Source organism: Poecilia reticulata, linkage group LG1, assembly GCF_000633615.1.
Source record: "Poecilia reticulata strain Guanapo linkage group LG1, Guppy_female_1.0+MT, whole genome shotgun sequence".
In the NCBI taxonomy this organism is placed as follows: Eukaryota; Metazoa; Chordata; class Actinopteri; order Cyprinodontiformes; family Poeciliidae; genus Poecilia; species Poecilia reticulata.
In genome coordinates, this window is record NC_024331.1 from 10,241,415 (window position 1) to 10,252,739 (window position 11,325).

Consider the following 11,325-nt stretch of genomic DNA (forward strand, 5'->3'; position numbering starts at 1 on the left):
TGCCTTGGGTGACCCTACCAGGGGCATAAAGCCCCAGACAGCATAGCTCCTAGGATCATTGGGACACTCAAACCCCTCCACCACGATAAGGTGGCAGCCCAAGGAGAGGCAAATGTAACATCAACCCATCTAAATATTGGACCAAGTTGATTGGAGCAAAATTATAATTTCATGTTTGAAAGGATCTAAACCGGGGTTGGACAAACTTTCTGGCTCATAGGCCACATTGACTTTTGAAATTAAGCAGAGTGAAGCCAACACCCCACCCATGTGAAAAATTGGTTAGTGGTTAGTGCAAGTTTGTGTCATTAAAATTTTAGTTTGTGCTGCTTTTGTGTCTGAGATATTAAAAATGATTCTTATGTCACATCTAGAGGTCACCATTATTCCCCTATCTTACTCCAAAACAAACCAAAGTGGGCTACTTCTTCAGTGCTCCGTTAATGCAAGTTTGTGCTGTTAAAACTGTCATTTGTGCAGCTTTCCGTTATGAGATACATAATTTTCATTCAGATAACTGACTTCCCCTAAATTGATGACGTCTGTGGTCTGAGCTGCATATCAACACCACAAAGCAAGCAATTATTAATGTCATGTTATGTCATACGTCCAGAACGGGAATATTTAGTTTATATACTTCAGGAATTAGAATAAACTTAGAATCCAGAATTCATTATGATGTTTAATAAAATTCATTATCAAATCAGAAATTTTGTTCATACAATTTGAAAGAAGAATTTAAATTATTTTAAAGTAAAAATTATTTTCACTTGCCATTGTGAGTGAAAATAATATAGAAATGTGATTTTTCCTGTGTATTATAATTATTTGATTTAATTTACAGCATTAAGTTAAAACTGTCAATTCAAAATTAATGTAAACTTAATACCTGGAAAAACATTGTGTAGACAACTTGTCTTTTGTTAAATCAACTTTATGAACTTTAATTTCTGAGTTAAAGCAACTCTAAATGGATGGATTTTTAGTCTAGGTTTAAATAACTCAATGTTTTAGCTGTTTTCCAGTTTTCTGGATGCATAAAGCCGTGCGTACGCATGTGGCCGCGCACCTTTCCTTTATAAATCCTAATTTGCATGAAATAGAGCGCAGCTGCTGGTCCGCCTTGTCGCCACCCACAAATACATATGTAAATTAGTTTAAATACCCGGAAGTCTGCCACTACGTGAAGCAATAACCATGGCAACGTCCTTGTTTGAAGCAGTATAAGTATTTATAACAATATTATATATTTCATTTAAAAGGTGCTTTGAGGGCACATAATGTCAACTCACAAAAATAAAAATCCAAGTTCAGCCGGGATTTAATGACAGAGAGTCAGAGGGTCCTTTGTGTGTGAAAGTGGACGTTTATTCTAAATAGAATCATGTTGTACATTTACAGAATAAAGATGTTTTATGGCCATAAGGCGCATTCACAAAGCGGCGGCTCCACTGAAGGATGGCTGCAGCTGGACCGGTACCGGTGCCGCACGGCTCCTTCTTTAAGTTTTACTCAGAGATCCAGGATGATCAGTCTGGATTAATCTAAACGCTAATAAACCATCATCAACATTTCCCAGCAGATCAATATTATCTTAGATCAATCGCTCCCTCTGAATCCTTCCATTGGCTATGTTCTCCACCAGAGCCAAATCGCTCCACAATTACGCGGCTACTTATATACGTGTGATTACATTACACACCTTGATCACCTTAAAAATAAAAATTGAGTTAATCTTTTGATCCAACCCCGTTTTCTTTTTTTAGTGAGAATGAAATTACCCCGCAGATGCATTCCATGGGCTTCGGCTCACGGACCAATGCGTTACATCTTTTTGAGACAAAAACTGAGGAAAAGTGCTATTTACATTCGAGCGAGGTTTTCACATACTTTTATTTTTATTGTCTTTATTTTGTGTGCGTGTTAGCTTATTGTCTGGCCGGGGATAAATGCGGTTCAGTTTCATCGTTTACGTTTAAGCAATAAAATATTAAAATCATGAAAAACATTGGGTTTGATGCTTCTTGGTCTAAATAACACCGAATGTAGTCAGATTTCAGTGTATTTAGTTGAGTTTTGACGCTTTGATATTGTCCACAGAAAAAGTTTGCGTGGCTGCCGCACATTTTCAGCCAGGGAAAAAGTGTGCTAAACTTTGATGCAAAGTTCATTTTTATACACGCCGACTTTTGCTTAAAATATGGGACCGCACATTTTTTGTGCGCACTCACGCTTTATGCATGAGGCTACAGATCTGTAATGTATCCAATATATGGAGCCAGTGGAAGAACTTTAGAGGTGAGTTGATGTGCGCCATCTTCCTGGTTTTAGTGAGAACATCAGCAGCAGCGTTCTGGATCAGCTGCAGCTGGGCGTTGATTGTTTATGCAGACCTGTGCAGATACTTTTGCAGTAATCAATGTGACAAAAGATAAATGCATGGATGAGTTTTTCTAGATCTTGCTGAGACATAAGTCCTTTAATCTTGGAAACATTCTAAAGGTGATACAAAGCCAAATTTGTAAATGTCTTTATGCGGCTCTCAAGGTTCTGGTATGAGTCCATCACTACTCCCAGATTGTGGGTCTGATCTCTAGTTTGGCTAGAGATCAGCTGTAATAACTGAAACTGTGTGCTGACTCTAGGTCATTCCTCTTTAGGTCTAAAGATATTAAAGATTTCAAAGGACTCTGGTTCAATGAAAAGGCTTAATGACATTAGTTGTTGCTGTTTTGGCTGGACATAGTAGGCCTCATTTACCCAAAATGCATTACAGCGTGAACAGCACGACGATGTTTGTGTGACAATATTTTATTTAAGTTTGTAAAAACTAAACAGCCTGCAGTATTACTACTGCATTGGTTTTATATCTAAAATATTTCTCAAATAAAGTCTGTTACAACTAATCATGGATGACAACATACTTCTAAATTACTTTATTCAGTTTAATACGTTTATGCTGCATATAAACATTTACATGCTGCTTAGTACCTTACAAAATATATTGAAATTAAATATAAATGCTGCTTTTACTTTTTACTCTTCATGAAGGAAGCCACGCCTGATGATTGGAGGAGATGAGAAGACTGGCACCAATTGACCATAAAGGAGGAGCATGATGAAGTGATTAGCTGGGCAGGTGAGATGAGGAGTCTTCCATTTGAATTTACACCTTCATTTGTTCTTTGGTTCCAAATATTAAAGAAATCAAATCATTATATGAGTGCATATTTTAATGGGAAGGTTGGTACCTGTTAAAATAAATGTAATATTTAGTTTGATTTTTAAAGTTGATTTGGGTTTCTACACACCTCTAATTAGTAAGCTGCAAGTCACATCCTGTTAACCAAACGTGCACTGCAAGTACAACCAAAGAGGAAGGGACATTTCCTTTAATCGCTTTTAACTGAATGACGATCCCTCTTTCTTAACCAATTTTACACAGTGACCAGGATAATGAAAGGGGAAATGGTTATACTCCATGTGGCAATTATTACTTCATCAAATATCTAAAAATGACTATAACACTTTCTTTTGCATCTTAAAAACTACCAAGTAAATAATCAAAATATTAAGTCATGAAAGTAAAACAGGTTTCTTTCTTTAAAGGGTTAGATTCAGTTTTTATTTTATAGAAACAAATACTCGTAGCCCAATGAGAAGTTCTAAATCAGGGAAATGACAGAATGTCCCTAGAAGCAGCAATACGATCTGGGGGAGTGGAACTTACATCCTTTATAATGACAGACACTGTCATCTCTAAAAACAAAGAAATATTATTTTCATTATTTTTTGTATTATTGTTTCACACTATCTTTTATACGATGAGAATTCAGATAAATATTTATAATTAAATATTCTTATTAAGTGTGATTGAAAGGGATTTTTCGCCCCTTTGTGTCCGAGGGCGCACCCTGTGGTAAGGCCACGGTATTTCAGCAGTGCTCCTTATCAGTGTGACCGTCCCACCGCCGCCCGCAGGGGCTGCTCTCTCAAGTTCACCGACCACTAGCTGTCTGTTTGGGTAGTTTGGATCAGGCTGTCCCTTTGTGGGAGATTAAACATCTAGAAGACTTGTGCTTCGGATAGACACGCCGACTTGAGATCTATTTTCTGGCCTTTACTTTGGCTATGTAAGTGGATGTTTAAGTCGTTTTTATAAGCTTTGTTCCTCCATGAAATTAATCATGGATGCGCCCAACCAAGATGGACACGGCTTGTCTGCCGGTCGGACGATAAATAAGGGCTTCTTCCACTAGATGTAGACTTTTCTGATTTACCCGGTGGAGACGGTTTGTTTGTCACAGTGGATGTTGTCGAACTGGGTCAATCCCTTTCCGGAGGTGGCAGTCATATAATGAACATTTTCCCACTGGAGTTTCAGTAAACTTTTTCTAATAATTTTTCCCACGGACTCGCAATGTCGGGAGTGGTCCGCACCCTAAGCCGCTGCCTGCTCCCAGCCGAGGCCACCCGAGAGCCGGGCGCGAGCAAGCAGGGCAGCCGAGAGAGGGACGCAGTGCAAGAGCGAGAGGCGAGGCGCCGGAGCCGGGAGATAGATGCCATGCTCGCTCGGGAGAGGAGAGCCGTTCGGCGGCTGGTGAAGATCCTCCTCCTCGGGGCCGGGGAAAGCGGAAAGTCGACATTCCTGAAACAGATGCGCATCATTAACGGGCAGGAGTTTGATAAGAAAGCGCTGCTGGATTTCCGGGACATTATATATGAGAATATATTAAAGGTAAGGGTCATTCACTGCTCTTTCATGACTGATATTTAAACTTGCAAGCGTTGTCTAACTAAATGGACATTTTGACTATTTATGACAGCCAAAAGTGGTTCTTTTGTGATTATTCAGCTGAGACAATATTAGAAAACTTTACAGATAACATGGCACATAGCTGATCAGTGAACTCTGCCAGTTGCAGTTGATCATTAACTGTAAACAATCTGAACAAGTATTGAAAACCAAAATTAGAGAATAATATTAATAAACTTAATTCCTCTTTAAATTGTCTAAAAGTAGTATCCATCTTTTAGACAATCTATTGTTTAATAGATTGTCTATTAAACAATCTATTAAACAATAGATTGTTTAATAGATTCTATTAAACAATAGAATCTATTCTAATTCTAATCTGGCTCTGTTGACATTGTACATATTTTTATCCTTAAGTCTGTGTGTGATGTCCCTTTGTTTTCTGTCATGGCTGGGCCTCCTTAACCAGCTAACAAAACCAGACTATTCCTGAGGGATGAGCACATCCGCCCCGAGTGCCACACAGCCCAGACAAGTCAGATAAAATCCTGGACTCCAGCTCAGACAAAACAGCGTTTACAAGCCTCCCACAAATGCAGGCAAACAGCCACATTCTAAGCTGAGATATACTCAAACTTAACCACAGCTTAATGTAAACTACACACATTATCTGCTCATTTCAACAGAATTAGCTTGCAACAGAATGAACAGATTTGTAGATAAAAGTTAGTTGCAAATAGAGGATGTTGGAAGTTGCACTCAAAGTGCTGATAAGGTTCTACAGTTTTCTTGCTAAACTAAGCAAGTCTTTCCCAGGAAAATATTGACCTGTCCATCACTGTATGTTGCTCAAAAACGTACATAGAGGGTCTTGAGATGCACTGACCCGATATTAATATCTACAGTAGTTCGGACTGGGGTCTCCGGCAGGATATTATCGGAGGGTACGCACAAAACTATCATTGCACCTGATCCACATGAACACAGCCACAACCCCAACACGCATGAACTGCACAAACCTAACTCACACTGAGAGGCCACATGAACACAATGCGCATGGCACACAGAAACTGCGGATCTGATCCTCTCAAGGCCCAACTATTGTGCATAATGCAACACACACCCGAACTTATATGTCCGCATAGCTTTTTGAAAATGTTAATAAATTATACTAAATAATAAAGACAGGAAAGCAAACCCTACCCCGTGTGAGGAGGAGGACGCTGATTCCCAGGCTCGGGTGATTTTTCTGAGATTCCAGAGGAGGAAATGAAGCAATGTTTGCTTCATTTCTACTCATTGTGACAAACGTTTTGACTAGATTTAATCGTTTAACTCTCACGGTCTAGCGTGATGCTGAGGAGGAGCGCGGAAGATGTCACGATCTGTCAATGTAGAATCGATGGGATGACCCGTCAGTGGTCACCCCATCAAAGCCACAAAAAACAAAAAAACAAAAAACTTGTAAAAACGAACACACACATAAGCACAATAAAAAGCTCAGTTGGGGTCTGTGCGACCCCTCTCAGCACTGCATCAGGGTTAAAAGTTCAGGTATTAGTTGTTAGCTAGATTCACAGCATAGTCCTAATTAGCTCACAGAAAGAGCTCCAAGCTGCCAAATAAGCAAAAGTAAACTGACCAATAACAGTTAGGTTCAGGACGTGCCCACCCCCACAGACGCCCAACATTCACATCTGTAGATGTGGGCTATGTACACTAAAGACCATTTTTATTTTTTCCCCACAACTATTATATTTTTTTTACTCTGAGGAAAATCTCAAATTTCTCACAGTATGTACTATCGTACAGCTGCAGTTGCTCTGGGGTCCTGACATTGAAAACATTTTTAGATTGGGTATCTGTGACAATGTGCTTGCTATCAAGCTGTTACAATTCCTCGAATGATTCAAGTACCTCAATTATTAAAATTCCTCGAGGTAAAATGTATCTGCCTCAAAGCTTTGTTAAATTATGTTTTATTAATTAGTGCACCATGTTCCGACTGGGTCATAATTTGTGTTGGGTAATGCTCTCACTTCCGCCTATGAGTTGTTGCTAAGTGCCAAGTGCCAGCAGCATAAGGTCCAATTTTTAAGTTGGGTCTGGGAAGATTTTATTGATTGATGATAATGTCTGGGTTTTTATTGTTTTTTGGGAGACCAATAAACATCCTTAAATTGACTGGCATGATACATGGAATACGACAGGCTTTTTCCTCCCGGAGCTGCTGCCTGGTGGCTGGTTTAGGCAGGGAACACCAAGGCAGGAGTGTTCATACAGATGAACAGATAGAATGAACACTGCATGCAGCTGCGTTGAAGTTTTTGCTTAACATAAGTGTAGCTTTATGGATGAATCGGAAAATAAATTTCATATCATCCTGGTCTCAACAAATGGGTGGGGGAGCGCATCGTGGCAGTACATAGCTGGTAGATGTGTGTCAGTGTATGATAAACGAATTCCGTCGCCATCATGGACGCAAAAGCTATAAATGGCTGGACAAGGTGAGGGTTCATCTATTAAATTGACTGAAGATGAATACATAAACTAAAAGTCAGAGTATAGACTGTTTTTATTTAAGCATATTTGAGAGCCTGCCTCTATTATTAAATTGAATATAATTTCAGATTAACTTAGAAAGTGAGCTATTATTGTTACTTTTTTGTAGTTTAGAAAATTAACTTGTAATAGTTAGGGATGCTCAAATATGAAAAACTGAACTGATGTTGATATTCAATAGTAACACTGCTGTTACATTAGATTTACCAAGGTTTTATTTTATCCCAAAAATGTTATCCGATTACTTGAATAATCGATAGAATAGTCGATTACTAAAATATTTGTGTACAACAGCATAGTGCCCGATCAATAAGGGCAGATCAGATGAAGTTTTTTATATTGTACTTTTATGTTAAAACAATGGAAAGCATATATGTTAGTTTGCGACCAAAGACCAAACTGGGGCCAGCAGTTTTAGAACTCTCAATTTTTTCCTTTATCTCCAGCTTCATACACTTCAGTCCATTTTACAGCATGTCATGCAGTCAAACAAGAGGAGGGAGAATCTCCCTCTCATCTGAACCACCTGGCTTTTAAGGGATTGGCTCTCACCAGGACTAATTAAAGGGGTGGAGACATTTACATTTCCAAAAAGAAAGAACAAACATTTGTACTAAACTATATTCCTAAAAAATGTTTACACAGTTACAATTACCTCAAACAAAGCTAAAAACAACAATCTGGATCCAAGCAAAATCAAAAATACATCTCTCCTCCCTCTCAGACAATGGATTTTCCCAACGAGGCTAACTAAAAACAACAGGTTCTTGTCAGCACTGCTCATGGGCGCGCTTCCATGGCAGCACATGACAAGGTCACCTCAAAGAGAAGAGAAGATGATTAAAACAAGTAAATAAACCAAGTTACTTCCCTCAAATACAAAATACATTTACCAAATAAATTTGAATATATAAAGTACACCACAAAACAGCACCTGTTAGGGAGGGGGTAAATCCCTCACAATATACGTACATGTATATACTCTAAGGGTCCTTCTCAAAAAATTTGCCTATTGTGATAAAGTTAATTATTTTCCATAATGTAATGATAAAAATTAAACCGTCATATATTTTGGATTCATTGCACACCAACTGAAATATTTCAGGTCTTTTATTGTTTTAATACGGATGATTTTGGCATACAGCTCATGAAAACCCAAAATTCCTATCTCAAAAAATTTGCATATGTAACCCAGGTTACATTATAGGACTATTAATTGAATAATCCAAATTAAAGTAAATTCAAGTGATTTGTTAAAACTTCTAGATTCGTCTACTGGAGGTAGAGGCAGATTGTAAAAACACAGAGACAGTTAGATGGTGTGCAATTAGTGAAGTGTATTACTATGTACAGTATATACAAGTTTAAAGCACAGTTTATAGTCCAACCGGATTTCCTCAAAACAAGGAAGTCGATAACTCTTTGTTAATGATGAAGAAAGTAATCCAGTTCCTTCGGAAAAAGATTCTTGGGCTGTATCTCCATCCAGCTCGAAAAAGAGAAGATAGAAGTAGTTATCCTTGGATCCGCTAATGGTTAGCTTGCCAGTCCGGTTTAGCCAGACAATCCTGAATATATCCCATCCGGTCAACTACTCCTTGAGCGGGGGTGGAATCTGAAAGGCACCTGGCTTGTATAAACAGGCCTAAATGATCAATGACATGTACATATATATTTCAATTACATAATTAAATGCAATCAATTCCTTTTTCACAAAAGTTAATAGGCTGRGGAGCTAGTGCTAGCATATTAGCTCCTGACCGAACACTCACCAGGTCCCTCTTRACCACTGTGAAAGCTACAACTTTCTGTTGATTCAATACGTCTGCAAGTCTGACAGCGTCTCTCCTCTGAGGTCCGATTAGCAGCTATATAAGTCGTTCCTGTTAATTTGGGACGCCGACGTGCAGCTGTTGCGTGATTACAAAACCGCGCGAGAACAATGTTGTTCTCGCTTGGCTGTTATGAATAAATTAAGGAGCGGAGGAGTCAAATAATTTTTTTTAAGTTATGCACTCAATACTTGGTCGGGAATCCTTTTTGCAGAAATGACTGCTTCAATGCGGCGTGGCATGGAGGCAATCAGCCTGTGGCACTGCTGAGGTGTTATGGAAGCCCAGGATGCTTTGATAGCAGCCTTAAGCTCATCCAGAGTGTTGGGTCTTGGGTCTCTCAACTTTCTCTTCACAATACCCCACAGATTCTCTATGGGGTTCAGGTCAGGAGAGTTGGCAGGCCAATTGAGCACAGCAATACCGTGGTCAGTGGTTTTGGCACTGTGAGCAGGTGCCAGGTCGTGCTGAAAATGAAATCTTCATCTCCATAAAGCTTTTCAGCAGACGGAAGCATGAAGTGCTCCAAAATCTCCTGATAGCTAGCTGCATTGACCCTGCCCTTGATTAAACACAGTGGACCAACACCAGCAGCTGACATGGCTCCTCAGACCATCACTGACTGTGGGTCACTATAGAAGAAGAACACTGGCACTGGACGAAAAATGGGATTTTTGACCCTGTATTCTGACGCGAACGCAGCTAGTCAGCGACAGATATCGACAGCAATCGACAGTCTACATTTTCACTGACGGGAGTCGAAATATGTCGATTGCAGAATTCTTGGAGGGGGGAAGTGACGGTGCGGGAGAGCGGGGAGTGGCTGTGCAGGGGAGCGGGCGGGCGAGAGGTGTTAACTCTACTTGGCATACGAATAGCCTAGCATAGGCAAATGCACTTCTGCACACCCACATGGATTCTCAGTCATTGGATGAAAAACAATGACATCAGAGTTCATCATTGGCATGCGATTGGTTGGTTGATGTGTGCCCATTGGATAGCACTTATGTTTTCATAAATAACCTCCCCCCCAATCATTAAAATTTTTAATGCTATATTTTAAAAAATCTATATAAAAAATAAATGCTGTATTAAAATATGTTCATTTGATATTGCTTATATGCAACATGTTCATATATGAGGAACATAAAAGAGAAGTTTTTTTTTCTTTATTTCATTTTATTTTTTTTACTGTTTACACACAAAATAAGACAAATGCTTGTCCATTTCTGGACCATCTGGCAGTGTTTTTTGTCCAAACATGAACATTATGCTGCGTTCAGGACAGGCCCAACGTCTCTCTTGGAGCGTAGACCTGACGTCTCTTCCTGTAATGTAGTCCTGATGTCACTGAACTCCTGGTTGGAGGAACTTGGCACCGCCTCATTAGCTGCCATCCTCCCAGAATGCCACCTCCTCTGCTGCCAGTACTCTCTGCCTTCCTCCATCAGCTGTCAACAAAAAACAGACAATCATTAAGAGTTACAGGCATATTTTAGTCATTATGAAACTACAGTGAGATTGTTTGGCAACTTCCAGCTTAGTATGCACACATAAGACATTAAAACTAAAAAAAACAGACAAAAAAACATATTAATACATTCTTAGAAAAAATAAAAACTTTAATGAAAAAGAGAAAACACTTGGAAACATTTGGAAGAAAAAAAGAATTAAAAACAGTTGGTAATAAATAGTAAAACATAGTTCAACAAACTGAGGCTGATAATTTGCTTTGATGGATTTTAATAAATCACAGTACTTTAATCATTCAAGGAATTGTGACATCTCTAGATTAGTAATAAATCTTACCTGCTTCTTTCTTGAGCTACATCCGGATGACTGGCAGTAGGTCCTGGATGCAGCTGGAGGACATTTCAATACATAGCATAATTACATACACATAAACAATATTGAAGCATAAAATATCAACATTCTAAAATGGTAACACACAGTTGCATCTCTGTCCTCATCACAGACATCAGAACGTTCCTGAAGAGTCCGATTGACACAAATGTGACTCCCATTCTGTGGAGTATCTGTGAAAATAAATGTAAAATTAAAAAGATATTGTAGCAAATATATCGCTTTCTCAAAAATACGTAAGTAAGTTAAAATTATTCTCAACCAACCATTATACAGTCGGGAATCAACCCAGTCATTATACATACCGGTCTT

The 11,325-nt window shown here is 38.9% G+C and overlaps 1 protein-coding gene across 3 annotated transcripts in view; it reads left to right on the forward strand.

The window, feature by feature from the left end:
• Nucleotides 1-3,964: 3,964 nt before the first annotated feature.
• LOC103462653 (guanine nucleotide-binding protein subunit alpha-12) overlaps nt 3,965-11,325 on the forward strand; it is a 117,398-nt gene continuing 110,037 nt past the window's right edge. For 2 of the 3 annotated variants that reach the window (XM_008405562.2, XM_017306432.1), the window contains exon 1: nt 3,965-4,738. In XM_008405562.2, the coding sequence (XP_008403784.1) occupies nt 4,421-4,738 (318 nt within the window). In that variant the 5' untranslated portion in view covers nt 3,965-4,420. The remainder of the gene's footprint in view (nt 4,739-11,325) is intronic. The other variant, XM_008405611.2, reaches the window with a different exon arrangement.